A 27058-nucleotide genomic window follows, 5' to 3' on the forward strand; every position below is an offset into this window, starting at 1 on the left:
CCCCAAAGAGAAACCTAAGATCGGATATCCCTAAGGTTGTGATCCTAATTTTTGCTGGCACTAGGTTTATCTATAAGAGCAAAGTTTTGTCAAACGGATCTAAAGTGCTAAAAGGATAATTTGGCCCAATCCGGCTGGGTTGCCTCGAAATCCAGCGAATCCAGTGTTTTAAAACTCCGCTCGAATCGACAAGGTCAACCCGAAAACCGGTGAACCGATCCTTTGTCCGGTTCGAGTTACACATCGGATCCGGATTTAACCGGCCGGTTTTGTAAAATCCAGGACTCAAAATCTGATTAGTTGGATCTGTTAAGATTTTTTTTTTTGGAGGGGGGAACCTATTAGAATTAGTTTAGTGGTGATGAGTTTAGATACTTTGCATAAAGTTAAAGGTTCAAACCTAAGTACCATTATTGTATAAAAAAAATAAAAGGTATAGAATTACACTCCGTTCATGTTTCCCCAAAGAGAAACCTAAGATCGGATATCCCTAAGGTTGTGATCCTAATTTTGGCTGGCACTAGGTTTATCTATAAGAGCAAAGTTTTGTCGAACGGATCTAAAGTGCTAAAAGGATAATTTGGCCCAATCTGGCTGGGTTGCCTCGAAATCCAGCGAATCCAGTGTTTTAAAACTCTGCTCGAATCGACAAGGTCAACCCGAAAACCGGTGAACCGGTCCTTTGTCTGGTTCGAGTTACACATCGATCCGGATTTAACCGGCCGGTTGTGTAAAATCCAGGACTCAAAATGTGATTAGTTGGATCTGTTAAGATTTTTTTTTTGGAGGGGGGGAACCTATTAGAATTAGTTTAGTGGTGATGAGTTTAGATACTTTGCATAAAGTTAAAGGTTCGAACCTAAGTACCATTATTGTATAAAAAAAATAAAAGGTATAGAATTACACTCCGTTCATGTTTCCCCAAAGAGAAACCTAAGATCGGATATCCCTAAGGTTGTGATCCTAATTTTGGCTGGCACTAGGTTTATCTATAAGAGCAAAGTTTTGTCGGACGGATCTAAAGTGCTAAAAGGATAATTTGGCCCAATCCGGCTGGGTTGACTCGAAATCCGGCGAATCCAGTGTTTTAAAACTCCGCTCGAATCGACAAGGTCAACCTGAAAACCGGTGAACCGATCCTTTGTCCGGTTCAAGTTACACATCGGATCTGGATTCAACCGGCCGGTTTTTTAAAATACAGGACTCAAAATCTGATTAGTTGGATTTGTTAAGATTTTTTTTTTGGAGGGGGGAACCTAATAGGATTAGTTTAGTGGTGATGAGCTTAGATACTTTGCATAAAGTCAAAGGTTCGAACCTAAGTACCATTATTGTATAAAAGAAATAAAAAGTATAGAATTACACTCCGTTCATGTTTCCCCAAAGAGAAACCTAAGATCAGATATCCCTAAGGTTGTGATCCTAATTTTGGCTGGCACTAGGTTTATCTATAAGAGCAAAGTTTTGTCGGACGGATCTAAAGTGCTAAAAGGATAATTTGGCCCAATCCGGCTGGGTTGACTCGAAATCTAGCGAATCCAGTGTTTTAAAACTCCGCTCGAATTGACAAGGTCAACCCGAGAACCGGTGAACCGGTCCTTTGTCCGGTTCAAGTTACACATCGGATCCGGATTCAACCGGCCGGTTTTGTAAAATCCAGGACTCAAAATCTGATTAGTTGGATCTGTTGAGATTTTTTTTTTTTTTTTGGAGGGGGGAACCTATTAGAATTAGTTTAGTGGTGATGAGCTTAGATACTTTGCATAAAGTCAAAGGTTCGAACCTAAGTACCATTATTGTATAAAAAAAAAAGTATAGAATTACACTCCGTTCATGTTTCCCCAAAGAGAAACCTAAGATCGGATATCCCTAAGGTTGTGATCCTAATTTTGGCTGGCACTAGGTTTATCTATAAGAGCAAAGTTTTGTCGGATGGATCTAAAGTGCTAAAAGGATAATTTGGCGCAATCCGGCTGGGTTGACTCGAAATCCGGCGAATCCAGTGTTTTAAAACTCCGCTCGAATCGACAAGGTCAACCCGAAAACCGGTCCTTTGTTCGGTTCAAGTTACACATCGGATCCGGATTCAACCGGTCGATTTTTTAAAATCCAGGACTCAAAATCTGATTAGTTGGATCTGTTAAGATTTTTTTTTTTGGAAGGGGGAACCTATTAGAATTAGTTTAGTGGTGATGAGTTTAGATACTTTGCATAAAGTCAAAGGTTCGAACCTAAGTACCATTATTGTATAAAAAAAGTATAAAATATAAAATTACACTTCGTTCATGTTTTCCCAAAGAGAAACCTAAGATCGGATATCCCTAAGATTGTGATCCTAAATTTGGTTGGCACTAGGTTTATCTATAAGAGCAAAGTTTTGTCGATAATTTGGCCCAATCAGGCCAGGTTGACTCGAAATCTAACGAATCCAGTATTTTAAAAACTCCGCTCGAATCGACGAAAAGATCAACCCAAAAATCAATGAACTGATCTTTTGTACAGTTCAAGTTACAAATCGGATCCGGATTCAACCGACCAGTTTTTGGTCAATCCATGACCTGGTGGGGCTCCTTTGAAACCCATTCATGTGAAGGACGAGCAACACAATTTATCTGTCACTCATCCGAAAAGTTTATAAACTAAGTTCTTTTTCATCTTTTCGTCGATGTGGGACCTTTCCACCTCGCCTCCAGGAAGCACCGATAGCGTTTTTTTCTTTTTCATTTTTTGACTTTTTTATTTTGTGAGGAAGAGGGTGAGAGTGGAAAATTTCTTCAGTGCTACGGATGCGTTGAGTTTTCGGTGCATCTTTCACTTATCTTGTGACACGTGTTTTATTTTTGTCAAATCATTAATAAATACTTTATTTTAAAATAAGGTGAGAGAGTGATTTGACTAAAAGTAAAATACGGGTCACATTGTGAGTAGAAGATGCACTGAAAACTGAATGCCGTAGCACTGAAGATATTCTCGTGAGAGTGAGATGGGGGAGAATGTTGAAGAAGAAAGTTAGTGGTAACAGTGTAACACCATGATGCTCAAGGATTTCCATGGTGGTTTTATACCCTCTGAAATCCTTCTCCCTTATGCTCCTGGCATGTAAGTAATACCCCTTTATTGCTTTTTCCCTTGTTTTAATCCCATGATTTAAATTTCTAATCTTTTCGTTTTAGTTTAATTTATCTTCGATTATTCGCAAATGGGTACCCCTGTTAATGTTGCGGTTGTGAAAAAATAAACAAATAAATTATGTATTAGAGAAAGAAAGTAGATCTCTGGCTTCTAGTTGTGCACGATTTTTTTTCCTTTTTGCTGTGATGATTTTCTTTTTCATTGATAGATCTGTTTATGAAATCTCTTATAATATTTTTTTACCTGATTTATTTTTGGTTTTTCCATAGAACTGTGAGGACCTTAGATCGTTCTAGTTATGATCGACCTTCTTCATCGGGGGCGATCTGATCATTGGTCTCGGCCACACACATCGCCGACAACCATATTACCCGTGGAATGTTGTGTTTGCTTCACTCAATCATGGATTAGTTTATTGTAACTAGTTAATGATTATATCACAAGGAACTGCCAGTTAATGATGATTAGTGTGTAAAACTTTCGGATGTTTGATTTTCTGTAAAAATTGATATACTTGGATGATTTTTTTAATTTCAAATTAATTTTATTCAAAGTATTCAAATTTCTTGTACATGACCTGTTTGAGGAAATGTCAAGACCAACATGAGTTGTTAATATGCGTAATATATTTATTAATATTTATTATATTATTGTGAAATTCGGTTCAACCCGGTTGAACCACTAACCCAATGACCCAGTACTTCGACCGAGTCGATGACCGGTCCGATTTTAAAACACTGGGTGAATCGGTCATCGGATCAATTCGGGTCAAGCATTGGATCGATAATGTATCAACCCGATCAAACCCAGTCAAAACTCGGACAAAATCGACCAAACCCGGTCATAATCGGTGACCAGTGACCTTGTCGGGTCATGCATTTAAAAAAAAAACCAAAAAATAAAAATTGTTTCATCTTGTAAAAAGAAAATGTAGAACTCATTTTAAATTTTTTTTGTAATTTTATTTGCTAGTATACTATTCTACAATTACCTCAAATTTCAGCTTCTAATACTGAAGCAATTTGCAGAATAATAAATTAAGAGAACATGGCATGTCATTTTTAATGTCGTTGAATTTGAAAAATATGAGTTCAATATTATGGAGAGATATGTTTATGAGGATTCTGAGTTGCAATTTAAATTGACATAGTAATTACATGCATTTTTATTTATTTATGCTTCTTATTTTTGAGTTTATTTAATGAACCTTGTTTAATTCATTTTAGATATAGAGAATATAATTGAATTTTTATATTCATATCTATATATATTTTTATATATTATATATATCCAGGTCAACCGGTCTGATCAGTGACCCATCGATCTGACCAATGACTCAATAACCCAATGTCCCGACCAGGTCAATGCTCGGATTAGATTTAATAATGGCTAAAAGTCATAGTTTCCCTTGCCCTCGTATAAAATAAGAATTCAGCATCGTTTACCAAAAAAAAAAAAGAATTCAGCATAATTAGGAATAAGCTCTATCGTTCAATCAATATGACAAATTCAGTTTTTATTCTGAATTCATACCCTGTTTTTCATTAAAATAAAAAGTAATAATTCTTATTTACATACAATAAAAATAAAAAAATCGATTTGAATTGTAGCTCACAAATAATTACATTTTTGTAAGGCCCGAATCATGAAGGAAGCTGCAGAGTTCTTTGCAAGTTTCAAGGTAGATTTTTCATCCCCTAACATTTGGAATTTGCCATCTACTAGATGTTGCTATCTGAACAGAGTGGACATATTTCTTTTCATCATCTTTCTCAATGCTGTGAACCATTGCAGCGAAGGAGCAACAAGTTAGTTCATAAGGAGTATAATTAAAAGCTTTGACATATGTAACTAAAATGAAATTAACTTGGAAGATTCATTAGCTAGTAAAAAATTTGCATCAGTAGCATATACTAAAAATCCAATCCCTAATACATCAACCAAATGCTCGCAATTTTTTAAGGATTTAGACAAGATTATTTTAACCTGATTTTAAATTGTGTAAAACACAAGCAAAAGTAATGACTTGTTAAAAATATGAATAAAATATGTATGTTGAAAACAGTCAGCAGATCAAATGACAATAATTCAGTTGATGCATGAGAGCTGAGCAATAAAGGATGGGAACATGTATTCAATCCTTTCCAGTTTCACCTTTAGAAGGGATTTAAAACTTCAATCATGAAATCATTCTAAATCAGACTAATTACGAAACAATGAACCGATTGAAATATTTAAAAAAAAAAAAAAAAACAGTCAATAGAGAAAAGCAGAAGACAAGAGAATGCAGTTTTACATGAATAAATGAGGAACATAGATAAATGTTGGATTATATTTATCTCATTTTAGATTACATAACTAAATTTTCTACACATATAAAAGATGAGTGGATATCACTCTTACTTACGAGTTTCACTTACAATCTTGTTTTTATAATTATTTTTCAACAACATAAAAAAATTATTTTTCATATATGTCATATTCCAAAATGCTCAAAAGTTACTATTAATGCCAGCACAAAAGTCGAGCATCTTAGTACAAAAAGGCACTACACTTGTTAGTTTATGCAAGTTGCAATGTCAGAGAAATAATTGCAACTGGACAGTAAAATTTTATAATATTTTAAGAGATAAACTAATCTCGTGTTAAAGAAATTAACTTCTCTTAACTGGTGACACAAAATTAATATGAGTCTCATTTTATTTTATTTTTTATTTTTATTTAATGGAACCCACGTCAAGTTTATCAAAACATGAGACATATTTTTGTATGTAAAATGAGATTAGTTTATCCCATATTTTAATAATTGAAATTAAGACAGAGTCATTTATCTTTTCTCTGTTTAATCTACCTCATACTCTATGTAGCATTGATACTGACACGGGACACGTGACACGATATAATACGACACGACACTCTGACACATTAATTTTAAAAAATGTTAGATTTTGACACGTTAAAATTGAACACGTTTTGATATTAAATAATATTTTTAATTTATATAATATATATTATATTTAATTTTTAATAATTTAACAAAAATATATATCTAAACTTATAATATTCATAAATTTTGCAAAGAAATATAAGATATTCTAAATATTTATATTAAACTCAATAAAATAGTAATCATAATCCAACGAATCTAATAGTTAGAACTAAAAACTCAACGCAACTTAATCTTTGAAACTTTTTTTGAATTTTTATAACTCGTGTTGAAATGTCGAGAAATGTCAAAATGTTCGAAGGTATCGAAAAATGACACACATAACACATCAGAATTTTTAAAATATGGATGCTTTATAGATCATACGTTTTCGGCCTCAGAAAAATTTCTGCTTAAAAGACAAATCGATGTCTCTATTTTCGAAAGAATATATCCATGTGTTGGCAGCAAAAGCTTGAATTATCAGTGGCTCTTCATTCTGTCTCATCCATCATTTTCATCTCTTATTTATAAAGCACACCTTCTCTTTAATTATTTCATCCTTAATGAAGAACAAAGTCGTATTTGAGTTTAAAAGCTTAAACGACAAGGCATCTTAATTTTCTCGTATTGTCAAAAACTCTTTAAATCTTCGATGATATCATAGATTCATAGTTAATTGGAGAATTAACATAATTAAAGAAACAAATATTATTATTTTCACTTAAATATAATTTTCGAAAATTAATGATACTATTATTAGTTGTGTAGTTTAGATTAATTTTTCCTTAAATATTAAATTTTAAGCCACTAGAAGTGAACTAATTAATGGTGAGGGACTTTAATAGTTTTAATAGGGATATAGGTAAAAAGCTCAATGTCATTATTATATAAAATAAAAATTGTAAATATGTTTTAATATTATTAAAAGCACTTGTTTATCTAATGTTAGTTTTTTTAGGTTTTAATAGTTTGTTTCATACTTTCATGTAAAGGGGTTTTGTGCTTGACATGAAATTCAGCCAGGACATCATTAACTCTTAAAATTTTAAACCGTAAGGTCTAAAAAGCTAATATATAACCCAGTTGAAAGGTGTTACAAACAATTTACCTTTTTCTTTCTTTTCTTTTTTTGTAACTTTTTTTTACTTTAACTCTATACCCTTCCATTTTCAATGCTTTTGACGCATGTCAGTGATGGTCTTAAATTATACATGTCGACGACACAGTGATGAGTTCTTTGATTTTATTATTGTTCATGTCAATATATTACATATTAACACTATGTAACATTATCTGATATCAAATAATTACAACACGGATCCTTCATGCTGCTGATATGGCATTCAGTTATTTGCTAATTCATGGATCACATAGCTTTTACATAAGATAGGGATCTTTAATTTATTGGTCATGAGAACCAGACAATCTCCGTACTAGATCCCTCAGTATGAGAACTTTATATTACATATTATTATAAAATATTAAAATAATAACAACCGTCCATGCATTGAATAGGGACCACTTACAATATATAGTAATGTAGCTAGAGACACTAAAAAGTAGAGTAAAGAGAGAGGAACACTTAGAGGAACTGATGAAGCGAAACATAGAGGTAAGATCGTTTTCAATGGCTGATCGATCAATCGTTGCATGAACCTTTAGACGAATCAGAGATCATCTTCTGTATCATTTGGTTTGTCTCTTCTTCGGACATTCGGTCATCTTTACTCTTGGATTGAGCATAAGCCTTAAAAAATTCCTTGTTTTCTTTCTCCAGCTCATTCCACACTGCATATCATATATATTATAAGTGTTTATTCATTAATTGAACATACGGTGTTATACATAGTTAATATATGTGACTGCAATTAATATATGTCACATGCATGGTTGTGTTTATTTGGATTGTTTGGTGGTGCAAGGTATCGGATATGAAACACACACACGTACACACACGTGTCTAAAGATTCATTTTTACCTGTAATTGAATCTAAGACACGTGTTATATAAACATATATAATAATACTCTTCATCTTTCAATCTTAATTAAATATCTCACAACTCTCTTAAAATTTCACATTAAGAAGGGTTCAAAATAATATCAACAACAGTCTATTTTGATCCCTTTATCCCTTACAAATTAATTAATATGCTTGTTTTTAGTTTAATTAGGTATCACAAATAAATTTTTGTAATTAATGTAATCTTTCATTCACCAAAGTTTAGTCATTTGATTAAATTAGCATGAGATTTATCTCACAAAGGACTGAATTCATGCAACTTTTAATCCGTAAGCTAGAGACTGTTATATAAAAAGTAATCTATGGTGAATCAAATTGAAAAAAAAAAAAATTGGTTAAAATTAAAATATAAAGTTTTTTTTTTTCTAATTTAATTTGATACCTAACATGTTTCTCACTCAAGAATCTTTTCAACTTGAAGCATGAATAAATTATAGACCCAAAAGTTTAAAAAGTTTGTTGGAATGGTCAAGAGTGAATTACATCTAACATATTGACCTTGTTTTGGGCTTGCAAATTTTCCAAGGTTGAGTACTAGCAAAGAAGCTTCCAGGTTAGTAGGTCTGGTAAACTCTCAATGCATTCTCATTGATCAAGCCAAAGAATTATAATATTGAGGGTTTTGATTAGTTTATCAACCAATTTAACTAGCTAGTATACAAAGGTCAGGGACATATAACTAGGTATATAATCAATTATTTTAAAATAATCTTATCTCATATCTCTTCAATTCTGCACGCCATGAAATGGTATATGATTTTGCATGTGTGTACATCATGTTCCTTGTTTGTAGGGGTATATATGTTATTTTTTAAACTGGATGACTTGGAGTGAAAGAGTGAAGAACGCACCAGTTGATGTTATCACAGGTTTGATATTTGCATGCTTAGAGAGAGCTTCCATGCATTCTTCCTTTGTCATGTGAAAGATTAAACACTTTTCAATCAGGTGCTGCACCTAATTTTTATACAAACATGCATGTCACCATGAATATGACTGCTTATGATCAACACAAAGAATGAAAAATCAAAGATAGAGTTAATTGTAGCTAGCTATAACTCTCTTACCATATGAATGTATGAAGCAGAAGAAGAAGACTCTCCCATGATCCAAAAACTAGCTATGCTAGCTCTTATAGAGTGAACTTCAACAACTATATATATAAATATATAAAAACAGTGTAAAAGGAGGATGAGTAAAGAAGAGTGCAAATGCGATATATATAGAAGATCAAATGCATACTCAAGACAATAAAATAGAGTAAAATATAAAAGGGAGAGGGATGAAGAGGTAGGACCAGGAGTCCCACGTGAGAGATAAATGATAAGTGGCTGAGAGGGGATTAGAGGATATTGTAAATGACTATTCCTTTGTCTTGATGAGGAGCCACCTCCACGTGATTTGTGGTACATCCCTACATAGAATCCCTCCAAATAGACAAATTCATATCATCAATCAATGGTACAATCTTTCAACATTAGCTTGCACTAACATTAACCTAGCTTTCTAGTTAACATATATACCTATGCTTTCTCTTGCCAGCATCCAAAATTGCCCATGCCTTGGCATGGCATTCAGCGATCCGTCTATGTCAATTCTTTCGTTTATAGTTAATCATCAAATAATTAAGATAATATGAACACATGAGTGTGTGTTCATGATGTGAGGGCATAGTTTTCAATTTAAAACTCGCATTAATGTGTGAACTATTTTTTGAGCTTGAGTTTAGTTTATTTTATTAAAACTTTTATATTCATTAAACGTTGTGCTGAATTCTGTCATAAATTTAAAGTTGGAAGTTGAAGTTGATTAAATTAGATTGTAAAAGATTTTATTATAAAAAATGATTTTTAAAGGGTAATTTTAAGAATTTTAATTTTTAGATACTATAAAAGTATAATTTCATGGGCATTTTTTTAAATTACTGAGTCTTACTTGCTAAAATTAGTTTTGCAATACAAAATAATGATTTTTTAAAGATAAATGTCGAGTTTCATCTCAAAATCATTTTTTTTTCACTATAGCACATTCCTTAGTCGCCTTTATTAAAATCAATTCATATTATATAATTAAGTCAATCATAAAGATTTTTATAATGTTTTAGGATTTTATTGAAATAATGTTATAGGCGCACATGTTAATTTTTTTTCAAAAATCTATTAAACAAAAATAAAAGTATTTAATATTTTGAAAATTAAACAGAATTTTATGAAATGTGAACCTCACATTTCATGGATAACTTACCAAAGTTTCTGACACACACAAAAAAAAATCTTTGTTTTCTTTTAGGATTTTATTTAAATACCGTTTGAGCTCATGTTAAATTTTTTGAAAAAAAAAAAATTAATTATATAATATTAATAATTTTAGGTAAATATTTATAGAATAACATTATGCTTCCTATTTTTATTTTTACCTAATGATTCACATAATCTATTTCCTTTCATTCAACCAAAATGAATGCAAGACCACCTGGTAAACAGTAACATATAACGAATACTTCTGAAAACAAAAAAATTTGCTGGGTTTTTTAGGGTTGGGAGGCCCGCACAAGTGAGTTCTACAAAGTAAGCAGCGTCAACACTTGGCCAGCCTATTACCCCTTCATAAATTCATGCACCTCATGGGGATGCTGCGAGTGGCTCTCACCCCTCGCCTTGTTTCCTTACTCATTAGTTTAAGGCAAATTTTAATGTTGCTGGAATCCTCATATTTATTGACTTGGGTGTTTGGTCAAGTTCTCTCCACCCATCAATGTGGAACTCATAACTTTTAAAATATGAGGTGAACTAATAAATGCCTTAACAACCAGTTGAATAACACAATAGATTATTGAAATGTTGAATTTTTAATTAGGTATAAATTCATTAATTAATATATATTACATAATGCATCATTAACTCTTAAAATTTTAAACCGTAAGGTCTAAAAAGCTAATATATAACCCAGTAGAAAGTTGTTACAAACAATTCACCCTTCCATTTCCATACATTCACGTAGGACAAGGCATACCCCAAAACAGATAGAGCCAGACCTAGCTTCAATGCTTTTGAGGCATGTCAGTGATTGTCTTAAGTTATATATGTTGACGAATGACGATACAGTGAGTTCTTTGATTTTATTATATTATTGTTTGTGTCAATATGTGTAGATCGCATATCAACAACATATACAAATATATAGGAATTAGCTAGCCACATCAACATCTATTACATATTTACATTATGTAACAATATTATGTGATATCAAATAATTACAACATGGAAATCCTCATACTGCTGATATGGCATGCAGTTATTTGCTAATTCATGGATCACATAGCTTTTACAAAAGATAGGGATATTTATTGGTCATGACTCATGAGAACCAGACAATGTCCGTACTAGCTAGACCCCTCTGTATGATTATTTTAAAATATTAAAATAATAGCAACCGTCCATACATTGAATGGGGACCAGTAATGTAGCTAGAGACACTACAAAGTAGTGTAAAGAGAGAGAGAGAGAGAGAGAGAGAGAGAGGGAGAAAAAAACACTTAGAGGAACTGAAGCGAAACATAGAGGTAAGATCGTTTTCAATATTGGCTGATCGATCAATCGTTGCATGAACCTTTAGAGGAATCAGAGATCATCTTCTGTATCATTTGGTTTGTCTCTTCTTCGGACATTCGGTCCTCTTTACTCTTGGATTGAGCATAAGCCTCAAAAAATTCCTTGTTTTCTTTCTCCAGCTCATTCCACACTGCATATCATATATATTATAAGTGTTTAATATTCATTAATAGAACATACGGATGTTAATTATATATTTAATATATGTGACTGCAATTAATATATGTCACGTGCATGGTTGTGTTTGTGTTTGGATTGTTTGGAGGTGCAAGGTGTTGTATATACATGTACTAGAAATATTGTAGGCTTAGTCTCACATAATGTATTTCAAGTTGTATGTACTCAATAATTCTATATATAACATAACTTCCGCTGTGCTATTATACACACGGATTTATTTCAATGTTTTCCTTCCTCTCTTATTACTCTACATGGTATCTAGAGCTTAACGCACGAGAGGAATCTTGATCCACTTATTTTCTTCAGTGAACTCACGGTTCATTATCGCCTTTTCAAAAAGAAAAAAAAATCGAATATTGTATCTTTGTCAGTTTCTAGACGTCTCTTTTATTCTTGGGTCGTCTCTACATATTATCAGCCCTTTCTCCTCGCAAACAACAATCGAAAATCCATTGACCGCTGCTCCTCCATTGTTGACCACCGTTGTCCAGTGGTTTTTCCCGACAAACTACCTATCGTTGTGCTTGCCTCGGCAGCGCAGTTCTCTATGTCCAGGTCGTAGTCTCATTCAATTATACACGTTCACGTGGAAGTTTCACCTCTCCCTTCGGTTGGCTAGCGCGTGGTGTCTCTTTTCCGGCAGCGACCAGTTAGGTTTTTCTCCCCACTACGAGATGGTTTTGGATCTAGTCTCTTTTGGTGATTATGGATACTACTCCTATCTCTTATGAGTCTCCAACTAGTCATGGACGTAAACCCTCTAAGGGTCGATTACTTTGCTCTCATTGTCATCGGACCAATCATACTATTGACTGCTATTGGAAGCTCCATGGCAAGCAACATCAACCTCCTCGGATTGCTCATGTTGCTCAAGCTCCTTTTATTGCTTCTGATCCAGGGTTGCCTTCTGCACCACAACCTCCTGCATATCTTTTTAATGAATTTATGACTTTGTGGTCTGAGAAGCAAGCATCTGGTTATACTGCCTCCATTACTCCATCTGGTATCTCTAGGCCCTTGGACTCTTGATTCTGGGACTTTTTATCACATTTCTGGTAATAAGTCTTTATTCATCTCTCTTTGTACTACTAGTTTATTTCCTATTATTACTATGACTAATGGGTCTTTGGTTCAATACCGTGGGATTGGTCTGGTTCTTCTCTTCCTCACTTTATCTCTGGATCATGTTCTGTATGGTCTCTGTTCCCCTTTTAACTTACTTTCCATTAATCATTTCCCCAAATCCCTTGATTGTGTGGTTTTCTTTACAAAAACTTAAGTCATTTTGCAGGATCAAAGTTCGGGGAAGGTGATTACCAGAAGATGTGAATCTCACGGTCTCTATCAAATTTTCCTTTCTTCTTCAGCTTGCTTTATTGTGCACTCTTCCCTCACTATCCATACTTGTTTGGGTCATCCAAATCTTGTCAAGCTTCAGGAAACGGTACCTCATTTATCATCTCTTTCTAGTTTACATTGTGAGTCATGTCAGTTTGGGAAACATACTTGTAGCACGTTCCCGAGTCGTCTTAGTCGTCGAGCTTTATCTCCTTTTTCTTTGGTCCATTCTGATATTTAGGGGCCAAGTCACCATCCTTCTTCTTTGGGTTTTATGTATTTTGTTACATTTATTGATGATTATTCCATGTGTACTTGGTTATTTTTAATGAAAAATCGTTATGAGTTATTCTTTATTTTTTAGTTATTGTTTAACGAAATCAAAACTCAGTCTCGTATTCTTATTCGTACTTTTCAAAGTGATAATGCCTATGAGATTTATCTCATCAATTTAAACAATTCTTTTTTCTCATGGCATTCTTCATCAAACATTTTGTCCTCATAAGCCTAAAAAACTTGGTGTAGCCGAGCGCAAAAACTGTCACCTTCTTTAGACTACTCGAGCATTGTTAATTGATGGCAATGTTCCCTACGAGTTTATGGTGATGTTGTTCCCATCACATGTTATCTCATTATTTGCATGCCCTCTTATGTTCTTCATCACAAGGTACCTCACTCTGTTCTGTTCCATCATCAACCTTTATATCCTTTGACCCAACATGTCTTTGGTTCACTATTAGAAAAGTCTCCATTTTTGACGAAAAATATTCCGTCGAAGTTTTCGATGGAAAAAATATTACATAAAATTTTTTCGACGCAAATCAGATTCCCTCAAAAATTTCGACAAAAAATGAATTCCATCGAAAATATAAAAAAAATAAAAGAGATTATATTTATGAATTTTTTGACAGAAATAAGATTCCATTGAATTTTTTTGAAAACTTATAAAAAAATAAATATAAAAACAAATATATTTAAGAACTTTTCAACGAAAATCAACTTCCGTAAAAAAATTTCGACGAAAAATGAATTCTATAGAAAATTCTTATAAAAAAAGTTATATTTATCAATTTTTCAACTGAAATCAGATTCCGTTGAAAAATTTTGACGAAAAATGAATTCCGACGAAAACTTATAAAAAAATAAATCAGAAAAAAATATTTAAGAATTTTTCGACGAAAATCAGATTTCGTCAAAAAAATTGACGGAAAACGAATTTCGTCGAAAACTTACAAAAGAGTAAATAAAAAAAAGGAAAAAGTGTATGTAATTTTAAAGGATGTAAAGTTGTGTCATTTTAAGAGAGAGAAAGAGATAGACAAAGGAGGAAAGAGAGTTGACAAAAAAATAAAAGTGAGGGTCTCACCTCTTTGTGAGAGTAAAAGGATATAAGTTGTGTTATTTAAAAGGATAAACACTTTTGGCATAAAAATAATATTTAAGAACTTTTCGACGAAAATCAGATTCCGTTGAAAATTTTCGACGCTAAACAAATTCCGTCGAAAATTCTTTTTATAAAATAAATAAAAAAATTATACTTATGAAATTTTCTATGAAAATCAGATTCTGTCGAAAATTTTGGACAGAAAATGAATTCCGTCAAAAATCTTGTAAAAAATTAAAATAATTAAGAATTTTTCGACGGAAATCAGATTTCAACGAAATTTTTTAACTGAAAACGAATTCTATCAAAAATGTTTTACAAAAAAATAAAATTCATAAAAGATATTATATTGATGATTTTTTCTACAGAATTCATTTTCCGTCGAAAACTCTTACAAAGAAAATCAAATAAGAAATTATATTTATGAATCTTTCGACAAAATTCGTTTCGCGTCAGAAAATTTTTGACGAAAAATGAATTTCTTCGAAAATTCTTATAAATAAATAAAATTATATTTATAAAAATTAATCATAAAAGATATTGTATTTATGATCATACTTAAATTTTATTATATTCATGTTGATAATGTATATTCGTAATGTATATATTAATCGTTTAGATTTTAAGTTTTTTAATTTATAATATATATCATATTCATAATTTTACTTAAATTTAAATAAAATATTAATAATTTAAATATATCGATTATGTATGTTTATTCACTGTTATACACATTCTTAATGTATATCGTATTCATTTAAATTATTATTTTTTTCCTTGTTTTGCCTTTTTTTTCTTTGATATCTATCACTATTATATTTATTTTTTCTAATGAAATGCTTTTTAGCATAAAATTCGATTTGTAAAAGAAATTTAATCATAATTTTTGAAAATTATTGAATATAAATTTCAAACTAAAATAAAATATTAAATATATGTTGCGATCAGGGCAACTATACCGATCGTACAAGTAATAAAGTAATAAAAAAGATATCGTTCCGACGAGAATTAATGATACCAAGTATTATTTTCAATATTCTCTCTAATTTGGACAAATCAAATTGATGTAATCATGTTTGAATTAAAATAAAAATAATTGAAAGCAATTGCAATGAAAATAAAGAATATGCAAGAACACAAAGAATTAAAAATTGAGTTTTAAGTATCATAGAAGAAAGCTGTAGCTAGGAATTATTTCATCCTATCCACAAACAATTCATCTGCTAGTTGTCTTATGGACACTCATTTGAGACAACCAAGTAACATTACATATTTCTTCTAATCCAGTATTTCATGAAAAAACCAAGCATATATCAAGATCGATTGTCATCTTGTTCGAGAGAAGGTCCTTGCTGGTGAAATTATGACCAGTTTTATATCCTTTAAATGATCAATTAGTAGATGTATTTATAAAGTCTTTGAATGGTCTTTGAATAGAATATATATATAACAAGCTTGGTGCTTATGATTTATACGCTCCAGTTTGAAAATGTTATATATACATACAGTAGAAATAATATAAGCTTAGTCTCACATCATGTATTTTAGGTTGTACCTATGAATTTATTCCAATGTTACTTTTGTCTCTAGTTATAGACTTGAATCATAGCAATTTGAATCCATAGCTACTTTTTTATAGACTTGAATTATAGCAATTTGAATCCATAGCTACTTTTTTGTTTTCCATTAATTTTATTATAGCATCCTCCAGATTTAATAATAATGTTTGGAGATACATGTATTATAAGAAGAAATTGTTTCGTTGATTTATGAAGTCAATTTTGTATTGCGTATTGATATGTTAATTTTATTTGTTAATTTTTTAAGGTTACAATATATATTTATTGTACTTCGCTCGCTAATTGTACAAGCCTTTTTAAATACTTTAGAGGGGCTTTTGTGCATTTAATGTAATGATTAAGGAGATTTGATTTTGATATGTTGTTTATTTTCATTATATTTTTTATCAAGTGCATTATAGAAAATTGATATTAATTTTGTAGAGAGAAATTTTTAAAAAAAATCTAAAAAAATTTGACGAAATTTGTTTTCCGTCAAAAAATTTTACATCTGTTTTCGACAAAAATTCATTGATTTTCCGTTGGAAATTTTCGACGGAATCCATTTTCCGTCGAAAACCATCCTAACAAATTTTAACGAAATTCCATTGATTTTTTGTTGCAATTTTTGGGCGCAATTTGTTTTCCGTCAAAAAATTTCACATCAATTTTCGACGAAATTTCATTGATTTTCTGTCAAAAAATTTCAACGAAATCTGTTTTTCCGTCGAAAACCACCACAATAATTTTCGACGGAATTCCATTGATTTTCCGTCGAAAATTTTCCACGAAAATAAATTCCGTCAAAAATTTTTCACAGAAATAAATTCAGTCGAAAATTTTTCACAGAAACAAATTTTGTCAAAAAATTTCGTCGAAAATTTTCCGACGGAATCTTGAATTTTGTCGAAAAATGGGTTATCAATGGAGGAAAATTCGACGACTTGAATTCTGTCGAAAACTTCATTTTCGACGAAATTTATACCATTTTCGACATAATTTTTCCGTTAAAAAAATGACTTTTTTAGTAGTACAAGCTACATCGGATATGAAACAGACATATGTACTTATATTCATTTTTACTTGTAATTGAATCTTAGACGCGTGTTATATAAACATATATAATAATAGTCCTCATCTTTCAATCTTAATTAAACATCTCACAACCCTCTTAAAATTAATCCGTAAGAGACTATATCATATAAAAATTAATCTACGGTGAATCAAATTGAAAAAAATGGTTAAAACTAAAATATAAAGTTTTTTTTTCTAATTTAATTAGATTTCTAACATGTTTTCAAAAATCTTTTCAGCTTGCAGCATGAATAAATTATAGACCCAAAAGTTTAAAAAGTTTGTTGGAATGGTCAAGAGTTAATTATATCTAATTAACAAATATATTGACCTTGTTTTGGGCTTGCAAACTTTCCAAGGTTGAGTACTAGCAAAGAAGCTTCCAGGTTAGTAGGTCTGGTAAACTCTCAATGCATTCTCATTGATCAAGCCAAAAGAATTATAATATTGAGGGTTTTGATTAGTTTATCAACAAATTTAACTAGCTAGTATAAAAAGGTCAGGGACATATAACTAGGTATATATATATATATAATCAATTATTTTCAAATAATCTTATCTCATATCTCTTCAATTCTGCACGCCATGAAATGGTAAGTGATTTTGCATGTGTGTACATGCATGTTCCTTGTTTCTAGGGGTATATAAGTTATTTCTTAAACTGGATGAATTGGAGTAAAATAGTGTAGAACGTACCAGCTGATGTAATTATGACAGGTTTGATATTTGCATGCTTAGAGAGAGCTTCCATGTATTCTTCCTTTGTCATGTGAAAGATCAAGCACTTCTCAATCAGGTGCTGCGCCTAATTTTTATACAAACATGCATGTTTATGATCTACACAAAGAATTAAAATCAAAGATAGCTCTCTTACCATATGAATGTAAGAAGCAGAAGAAGAAGAAGAAGACTCTCCCATGATCCTAAAACTAGCTATGCAAGCTCTTGTAGAGTGAACTTCAACAACTATATATATAAGTGTATTATGCAACTGTATGTAATTAAGTAAAAACAGCGTAAAAGGAGGATGAGCAAAGAAGAGGTGCAAATGTGATATGTTGAAGATCTAATGCATACTCAAGACAACAAAATAGAGTAAAATATAAAAGGGATCGAGAGGGATGAAGAGGTAGGAGTACCAGGAGTCCCACGTGAGAGATAAATGATAACTGGCTGAGAGGGGATTGGAGGATATTGTAAATGACTATTCCTTTGTCTTGAGGAGCCCCCTCCCACGTGATTTGCATGTGGGACATCCCTACATAGAATACCTCCATATAGACAAATTCATATCATCAATCAATGGCACAATCTTTCAACATTACTTTGCACTAACATTAGCCTTTTCTAGTTAACATATATATATCTGGGGAAAAGAATTCTCATGTTATAGGAGAATTCTTTTTCTTACTAGTGATACATCGAAGTATGTGCAACGACTTTTTTTATTTTTATTTTTTAATAGGAGATAGGACTCGTCATATTTTTTAATGGGAGGTGGGACCTTATATGTGTGTGTGTAGCAACAACTTTAACCATTCTATATACCTATGCTTTCTCTTGCCAGCATCCAAAAATTGCCCATGCCTTGGCATGTCATTTAGCGATCGGTCTATATCAGCTTCTTTCATTTATAGTTAATCATCAAATAATAAAGATAATATGAATACACGAGTGTACGTTCATGATGGGATGAGGGCATTTTAAAATTGAAACGTGCATTAATATGTGGGGAAATGTTATACTTAGTATCTTTTTTTCTTACTACCTCTTACAACTAAATCTTAACCGTTGATTTTCATCAATTTAACGGTTATAATTTATTGACACTTATTAATTAATTATTAAATTTCAATAAATTATAACCGTTAGATTGACAGAAATCAACAATTAAGATTTGGTAATAAGAAAAAAAGATAGTAAATATAACCTCTATGTGTGAACTATTTTTGAGCTTGAGTTTTGTTATTTTATCTAAAGCTTTTTATATCATTAAAGTTGTATTGTTTATGTTACAATTCATATATTGGGCATTCAATTGAAAAAAAAAAAAATTGCCACACGTATCTATAAATTTAAAGTTGGAAGTTGAAGTTGTTTAAATTAGATTGTAAAAGAGTTTATTATGAAAAATGATTTTGAAAGGATAATTTCAAGAATTTTAATTTTTGTATATTATAAAAGTATAATTGCGTGAACATTTTTGAAAATTACTGACTCTTACTTTCTAAAATTAGTTTTGCAATATAAAATAATGATTTTTTTTTAAGAGAAATGTCGAGTTTCATCTCAAAATCTATTTTTTTTTTCACTATAGCACATTCCTTATAAGTCAATCATAAAGACTTTTATAAAATAACTACAGATAGTAGTAGAATTGATGATTTTGAGAAGTTCAAAATCTAAAATAAACTGCGTATTTGCTATAACTAAAGAAATGCAGCTTAGATTAATAAAACTATAAAAGTTCAATATATGGTATTATCTCCTTCTTTTTTCCCTTTTTAATTGTCGTAGTTATGGATTCTGGGTCATATTGAAAAATATTCAATCCATGCCAGTTATATGAGCTTTACTCTTTATATAGGTTGGTTAAATGACGAAGGATTAACCCCCAAGGTAGCTCAGTTGGCAGCTGAGCTCCCAAGGGATTGCTTTGTGCAGGGATCAAACTCTGCCGGGATTAGTCTCGTCCGGAGAAGGTTGAATGGGAATGGGGATACCTCCTGGCAATGTACCCAAAAAAAAAATGACAAAGGATTTTAAGCGGGAGTTGGTTCAAGTACATGTTTTTTATTCCGCTTACTTAAGGTTTTATTTTAGGTTTTTATTGAAATAATATTTATAGCATATGTTAAAATTTTAAAAAAATCTATTAAACAAAAATAAAATTATTTAATATTTTGAAATTTAAACAGGATTTTATGAAATGTGAGCCTCAACATTTCATGAATAACTTTGCCAGGGTTTCTGACACACAAAATTCTTTGTTTTCTTTCTAGGATTTTATTGAAATACCGTTTGAGCACATGTTAAATTTTTATTTTTTTAAGAAATTTAATTATACAATGTTAATATTTTTTAGGTAATATGATATTTATAGAATTATATTATGCTGCCTATTTACATTTTTAATTAATGATTCACATATTCTATTTCCGAAAATTCAACCAAAATGAATGCAAGACCACCTGCTGAACAGTAACATATATAACGAATACTTCTCAAAACAAAACAATTTGTTGTGTTTTTTAGGGTTGGGAGGCCGGCACAAGGGAGTTCTACAAAGTAAGCAGCGTCAACACTTGGCCAGCCTATTACCCCTTCATAAATTCATGCACCTCATGGGGATGCTGCGAGTGGCTCTCACCCCTCGCCTTGTTTTCCTTACTCATTAGTTTAAGGCAAGTTTTAATGTTGCTGTATTCCTCATATTTATTGACTTGGGAGTTTGGTCAAGTTATCTCCACTCATCAATGTGGAACTCATCATAACTTTTAAAATATGAGGTGAACTAATAAATGCCTTAACAACCAATTGTTTGTTGATGGAAATTATTATACTCGCGCCAGTTATACAAATTTTACTGGGTTACCTTTTTTTCCATGGGCCATTGAAGTGTCAATCTGATAGACTGGCCTATTGAAGTGGATAATGGAAACACTACCTGACTGTCAGGTTCAGAAAATGTTGAAGAAGGGAACAGACATCTCTAAAATTTGTTTATATTGATGAAAAACATGTTCTATTTTTTATTTCCTAGCGAATGAAACTCTTTCAGACATCTTAAATGCTAATCAGGCTCCCATACTTTTATTTTCCATATGCATGGTTTTGTTAGCAGCTCAATTTTTACGCACAAATGCTCATATATATGGAGTTTTCTTTGGAATCTTCAGGTCTTCTCATAGCGGTGCAAAAGAAATAATATTTTACAGTTCTTAATTATAAGGAGTTGCATTTCAATGATTGTGGTGATCGAGTAGCTCAATTGTTACATGTTGAGTTAGCTTTTCCATTTTCACAATGCCAAAATAGTGATATTCCGCAGGAAATTCGTCAACACTCATCTGCTATTTCCATGAAAAAAGATAGGTTATTCTGTTTATTTTTTTATGTCTATCTTATCTATTATTTTCTAACGTCGTTAGATCAAAATCTTAACTAACTCTTATCATTTATCTCTCCTCTTAAGATTCTGATTTAACTTTGTTGGAGAATAGTAGGTAAAATAGACATGAAACAAATGTAGGTAAAATAACCTATCGCATATCTCTATTATATAAAATAAAAAGTGTAAATATGTTTTAATATATTATATTAAATGCACGTGTTTATTTAATTGTAGTTTTTTTAGGTTTTAATATTTGTTTCATACTTCCATATGTAAAAGGGTTTTGTGCATGGCATATGAAATTCAGATAGGACATCATTTTAAAAAAAATTAACTGTAAGGTGCCTAAAATGCTAATAACGCAGTTGAAAGGTGTTACAATATGCTTGATTCCACTTAAACAAAATAAATTGGGTTCAAGTTCTTGTGTGAATGCAAAAAAATCTCAAAGAGCTAGTCTCACTCTGATGTAGATGAGACTGCCTCGAACAGGATTATTTTCTGTGGAGAATACTTGTGATTTATCCACACACACAAAATGATTTTCCTTTTTTTCCTTTTTTTAAACTTAATTCAAGTAGGGGCAACAGAATATCACAAAGATATCATTGCTATTAGGGTATTACTCAACTATTCTGATTCGGGCCGGATACGATTATATGGGTGACAAAGTTTTTCCTATCAAGTTTTAACACATTTAAATTCCTAGAAACTCGAACTTAAAACTACTAATTAAGTTGGAATAATTACCCATTTCCAGTTTATCCACGTGGTTGAAAAATCTATTTTGAAAACAAAAATCGACGGTCTATTTTGTTGAAAATCAACACACAAATCGTGAAAATAGAAAAGAGAAAGGAATGAGAAATTAAACACAACGATTTCTCCAAGTTCACTCAATGTGTAGGCTACATTCATTTGTTTGTACTATATTCGCCTCAACGATATTCGGTACAAGTCACTCAATTTACCGGGAAAAAAAATAACTCAATTTACGAACAGAAATATAGAATCCCAATCCCAATAAACTTTTTGCTAACCCCACGAACAAAGGTCATTATCGTATACCCTTCCATTTGCATATATATTCACGGGATACGACAAGGCATATCCCAATATCAGTACTCTATACGACACAAATCCAGCCAGACCTAGCTTCAATGCTTTTGACGCCTGTCAGTGATGGTCTTAAATTATATAATCTATGGTTGGAATCACTTGGATATGTTTGTAAGGTAATTTTTTCTTTACTTTTTTTAAATTAACTCAACTCTAATGATTTCTTTGAGTTGATTTGGCTCTCCCATTATCCTTACAAGGACGGTTCAGAGATGAACCGGTGTATGTAATGTTGATGTTACAGTGAGTTCTTTGATCTTATTATTATGGGAAATACTACTCTCATTTTACATGAGGTAGTTATCTCCTTTTTTCTCACATCGAAAATCGTGTCTCTTTTTTTTTTTTCTTTTTTTTACTTTTAAATAGCGAGCCCTACTTGGATTCTCACTACTCTCATGTTACATGAGAGTAATATTACCCTATTATTATTCATGACAATATGTGTAGATTGCAAATCAAGTATCAACAACACAGACAAATAGGAATTGGCCACATCAACATCTATTATATCATATAACATTATGTGATATCAAATAATTACAACATGGAAATCCTCATGCTGCTGATATGGCATGCAGTTATTTGCTAATTCATGGATCACATAGCTTTTACATATAAGATAGGTGTTGAGATATATTAGTCCCACATTGATTGGATGGGTAACTAATATGGTCTTTATAAGGCCTTGGGCACTCCCACCCCTTGAGCTAGCTTTTGGGGTGGTGACCTCAAGGTTCTTAACATGGTATCAGAGCCTCACCGTCCCCCGCTTTAAAAAGTGGAATTAAAATAAAAAAAAGCACAAAAGGGTAAACCAAAAATGGGCCTGTGCAATTTCCACGCTCTAGCCTAAAGGGCTCTTGCGTGAGGGGGCGTGTTGAGATATATTAGTCCCACATTGATTGGATGGGTAACTAATATGGCCTTTATAAGGCCTTGGGCACTCCCACCCCTTGAGCTAGCTTTTGGGGTGGTGACCTCAAGGTTCTTAACAACAGGGATCTTTATTGGTCATGAGAACCAGACAAAAGTCTCCGTACTAGCTAGCTAGATCCCTCTGTATGATTATTTTAGAATATTAAAATAATAACAACCGTCCACGCACTGAATACGTAAGATCGTTTTCAATGGCTGATCGATCAATCGTTGCATGAACCTTTAGAGGAATCAGAGATCATCTTCTGTATCATTTGGTTTGTCTCTTCTTCGGACATTCGGTCCTCTTTGCTCTTGGATTGAGCATAAGCCTCAAAAAATTCCTTGTTTTCTTTCTCCAGCTCATTCCACACTGCATATCATGTATATTATACGTGTTTATTGATAAGTGTCAAAGATACTATATTTTTAATGCTAAATACAGTTCAAATAATAATTAATATAATTACAAATATAATGTTAATTAATAAATTATTAAAAGTTAGTAAAATGTCAATAATTAGATAAGATCTTAATCTTTTTTATTGTTTCAAGTTGTTCTATACTAGAAATAACAAATGACTAACCTGATGAGAATGAGAAGGCAGTTGGCATCGGCTGAATATCAAGGAAAAATACGAAAATAAATATTTATTAAAGATTCAGCCTTCCTCGCTCTGTTGCTCGATTCAGCGAGCAAGTCAGCGAGATGTATAAGTGAGCCTGTTTTGTTGCTCGCTCCAGCGAGCACAACAGTGAGAAGGAGAAAAAAACTCAGTGAGCTGGTCCAGAAATTAAAGCCCATTTTAATTTTTTAAATACAACGTGACGAAGCCTTGGAAAGCAATTCGGAAGACGAGACAGAGGAGCGCATCCAGAAGGCAGAGGAGCAGAGGAACGGTCAAAGCTTCATCGTGGAGACCGGGTTTTATTTTCCTTTTATGAATTTTAGTTTCTTTTCATCTATTGTTCTTGTTTTTCTGATTATGTCTGGCTAATTTTCTTTAAGTAGTTAGGACAAGACGGAACCAATGGGTTCTTAAACGCTGTTTACCTTTCTTATTTCTTATGATTTATATTCTTGATTTAAAGTTATGCAATTAATCTATTTTAAATTCCTAGTCTCTTTTATGATCTGGCCAATCTTGAATGGACATTAGAATCTTGCATGACAATAGGGATGTTGGTGTTTTTATTCTGATTGATTAATTGCTATAGTTTGTATGATCTAGGGATAGACTTATGAATTCTTTTTTTTTTTTTGGTGAGGGACTTATGAATTCTATAATTGTAGATTCTTGCGTTAATGCTTATTTTATGAAAAAAGTACTAAGGGATTAGGCTTTTGAGTGAAATAAAGGATCAGATTACCAAGGGATTGGTGTCTAATCAAATATAAAAAGAACTATTAATAACTTGATCTTGAATATAATTATAAGAATAAGTAGACTCGTTAGGAAAATATTGGAGAAGTCGAGTTCTAGCTACTTCTTTTAGTAAAACTTAAAACAAATTCTCTTGCAATATTATTAATTCTGAATTTAATTTCTTAAATATATTCAATTCTTTTTCAATAATCTTATCTCGTATCTCTTCAATTCTGCATGCCATGATATGGTATGTGATTTTGCATGTGTGTACATGATGTTCTTTATTTCTAGGGGTATATTTGCTATTTTTTAAACTGGATGGCTAGGAGTAAAAGAGTGTAGAGTACGTACCAGTTGATGTTATGACAGGTTTGATATTTGCATGCTTAGATAGAGCTTCCATGCATTCTTCCTTTGTCATGTGAAAGATCAAGCACTTCTCAATCAGGTGCTGCACCTAATTTTTAAACAAACATGCATGTCACCATGAATATATGATTGCTTATGATCTACACAAAGAATTAAAATCAAAGATAGAGTTGTAGCTAGCTAGAACTCTCTTACCATATGAATGTATGAAGCAGAAGAAGAAGAAGAATCTCCCATGATTCAAAAACTAGCTATGCTAGCTCTTAGAGTGAACTTCAACAACTATATATATAAGTGTATTAGGCAACTGTATATATATAAGTAAAAACAGTGTAAAAGGAGGATGAGTAAAGAAGAGGTGCAAATGCCATATATATATATAGAAGATCAAATGCATACTCAAGACAATAAAATAGAGTAAAATATAAAAAGGGAGAGGGATGAAGAGTAGGACCAGGAGTCCCACGTGAGAGATAAATGATAACTGGCTGAGAGGGGATTAGAGGATATTGTAAATGACTATTCCTTTGTCTTAAGGAGCCCCCTCCACGTGATTTGCATGTGGGACATCCCTACATATATAGAATACCTCCATATAGACAAATTCATATCATCAATCAATGGCACAATCTTTCAACATTAGCTTGCACTAACATTAGCCCTTTCTAGTTAACATATATGCAGGTGTAGCAACAACTTTGATCATTCTATACCTATGCTTTCTCTTGCCAGCATCCAAAAATTGCGCATGGCTTGGCATGTCATTTAGTGATCGGTCTATATCAGCTTCTTTCATTCATAGTTAATCATTAAATAATAAAGATAATATATGAATACATGAGTGTACGTTCATGATGTGATGAGGGCATTTTAAAATTGAAACTTGCATTAATATGTGTGAACTATTTTTTGAGCTTGAGTTTAGTTATTTTATTTAAAGCTTTTATATCATTAAAGTTGTATTATTTATGCTATAATTGATATATTGGGCATTCAATTGAAAAAATAAATAAAATTGCCACACGTATCTATAATTTAAAGTTGGAAGTTGAAGTTGTTTAAATCAGATTGTAAAAGAGTTTATCATGAAAAATGATTTTGAAAGGATAATTTCAAGAATTTTAATATTTGTATATTATGAAAGTATAATTGCATGGACATTTTAAAAAATGACTGAGTGTTAAAACTAGTTGAAATACAAAATAATGATTCTTTGAAGAAAAAATGTCGAGTTTCATCTCCATCATTTTGTTTTTCTCACTATTACACATTCCGGAGTCGCCTTTATTAATAGGGAAAATTACTCTTATGCAACATAAGAGTAGTTTTATCTCCAATAAATCCATCGAAATCATGTCATTCTTTTTTCTTTTTTTCTTTTTCTTGTAAATGACAGACCCTACAACATAAGAAATCTTCTCTCATGCAACATAAAATTAGATGAACCCTTATTAATATTACATAAATCAATCAAAGATTTTTATAAAATAACAACAGATACTAGTAGAATCGATGATTTTGAGAAGTTCAAAATCTTAAAGAAACTGCGTATATGCCGTAACCAAAGAAATGCACCTTAGTTTAAAAAAATTACTATATACGGTCCTTTTAGTAAGCAATTTAGAATCCCATTTTTAAAAAAAAAAAAAAAAGTCATGACTTTTGTTATTTTATTTAATAATGTCAAGTTTTCTTTCTCTATTTGGTTTTTTTTTCCAATATAATCTGTCTCTTGAAGTAAATTCTAGAATCTCTAATCTTTCACAGAACAAATCTCAATTAGCGCGGGTAGCAATATATTTACGATCTAGAAAAATATTTATCATCTTGTACGAAGTGGAAATTGCACCTATTAGGTAAAAAAATCTGCGACATTTCTATACCACCGAATGCGGTAGCTTCTTGATGATGCTGATAACATGGCTAAATTTTAATGTGGA

The 27058-nt window shown here is 31.7% G+C and overlaps 3 protein-coding genes and 2 non-coding genes across 5 annotated transcripts; all 5 read right to left on the reverse strand.

Moving 5' to 3' along the window:
- Window positions 1-7397: 7397 nt before the first annotated feature.
- LOC133316663 (uncharacterized) lies at window positions 7398-9275 on the reverse strand. The gene is made up of 3 exons (XM_061518445.1): window positions 9150-9275; window positions 8934-9039; window positions 7398-7849 (listed from the first exon to the last, which is right to left on the reverse strand). Exons 1-3 carry the CDS (start codon window positions 9186-9188, stop codon window positions 7701-7703), a joined length of 294 nt encoding a protein of 97 aa, XP_061374429.1. The 5' UTR covers window positions 9189-9275; the 3' UTR covers window positions 7398-7700.
- A 1339-nt stretch (window positions 9276-10614) lies between these two features.
- On the reverse strand, window positions 10615-10768 carry LOC133316668 (U12 minor spliceosomal RNA). The gene has a single exon (XR_009752236.1). It is a non-coding gene; the product is annotated as a U12 minor spliceosomal RNA (small nuclear RNA).
- A 901-nt stretch (window positions 10769-11669) lies between these two features.
- Window positions 11670-18147, reverse strand: LOC133316665 (uncharacterized). The gene is made up of 3 exons (XM_061518448.1): window positions 18103-18147; window positions 17925-18033; window positions 11670-11823 (listed from the first exon to the last, which is right to left on the reverse strand). Exons 1-3 carry the CDS (start codon window positions 18145-18147, stop codon window positions 11675-11677), a joined length of 303 nt encoding a protein of 100 aa, XP_061374432.1. The 3' UTR covers window positions 11670-11674.
- Window positions 18148-20481: 2334 nt separating this feature from the next.
- Window positions 20482-20636, reverse strand: LOC133316666 (U12 minor spliceosomal RNA). The gene has a single exon (XR_009752234.1). It is a non-coding gene; the product is annotated as a U12 minor spliceosomal RNA (small nuclear RNA).
- A 2456-nt stretch (window positions 20637-23092) lies between these two features.
- Window positions 23093-25431, reverse strand: LOC133316664 (uncharacterized). The gene is made up of 3 exons (XM_061518446.1): window positions 25314-25431; window positions 25101-25206; window positions 23093-23752 (listed from the first exon to the last, which is right to left on the reverse strand). Exons 1-3 carry the CDS (start codon window positions 25353-25355, stop codon window positions 23604-23606), a joined length of 297 nt encoding a protein of 98 aa, XP_061374430.1. The 5' UTR covers window positions 25356-25431; the 3' UTR covers window positions 23093-23603.
- Between the last annotated feature and the right edge of the window lie 1627 nt (window positions 25432-27058).

Source organism: Gastrolobium bilobum, unplaced genomic scaffold (assembly GCF_033153095.1).
Source record: "Gastrolobium bilobum isolate Gb01-03AN ecotype WA unplaced genomic scaffold, APGP_CSIRO_Gbil_v1 utg1827, whole genome shotgun sequence".
NCBI classification, from domain to species: Eukaryota; Viridiplantae; Streptophyta; class Magnoliopsida; order Fabales; family Fabaceae; genus Gastrolobium; species Gastrolobium bilobum.

Bases quoted from the DNA above. Each gene is read 5' to 3' on its own strand.
- LOC133316664 (XM_061518446.1), bottom strand. From the start codon at position 25,355: ATGGGAGATTCTTCTTCTTCTTCTGCTTCATACATTCATATG. The intron at 25,207-25,313 runs GTAAGAGAGTTC...TTTAAAAATTAG, and splicing joins CTGCTTCATACATTCATATG to GTGCAGCACCTGATTGAGAA. The intron at 23,753-25,100 runs GTACGTACTCTA...CATGATATGCAG, and splicing joins ACCTGTCATAACATCAACTG to TGTGGAATGAGCTGGAGAAA.
- LOC133316665 (XM_061518448.1), bottom strand. From the start codon at position 18,147: ATGGGAGAGTCTTCTTCTTCTTCTTCTGCTTCTTACATTCATATG. The intron at 18,034-18,102 runs GTAAGAGAGCTA...TATAAAAATTAG, and splicing joins CTGCTTCTTACATTCATATG to GCGCAGCACCTGATTGAGAA. The intron at 11,824-17,924 runs GTACGTTCTACA...TATGATATGCAG, and splicing joins TGTCATAATTACATCAGCTG to TGTGGAATGAGCTGGAGAAA.
- LOC133316663 (XM_061518445.1), bottom strand. From the start codon at position 9,188: ATGGGAGAGTCTTCTTCTTCTGCTTCATACATTCATATG. The intron at 9,040-9,149 runs GTAAGAGAGTTA...TATAAAAATTAG, and splicing joins CTGCTTCATACATTCATATG to GTGCAGCACCTGATTGAAAA. The intron at 7,850-8,933 runs GTGCGTTCTTCA...TATGATATGCAG, and splicing joins ACCTGTGATAACATCAACTG to TGTGGAATGAGCTGGAGAAA.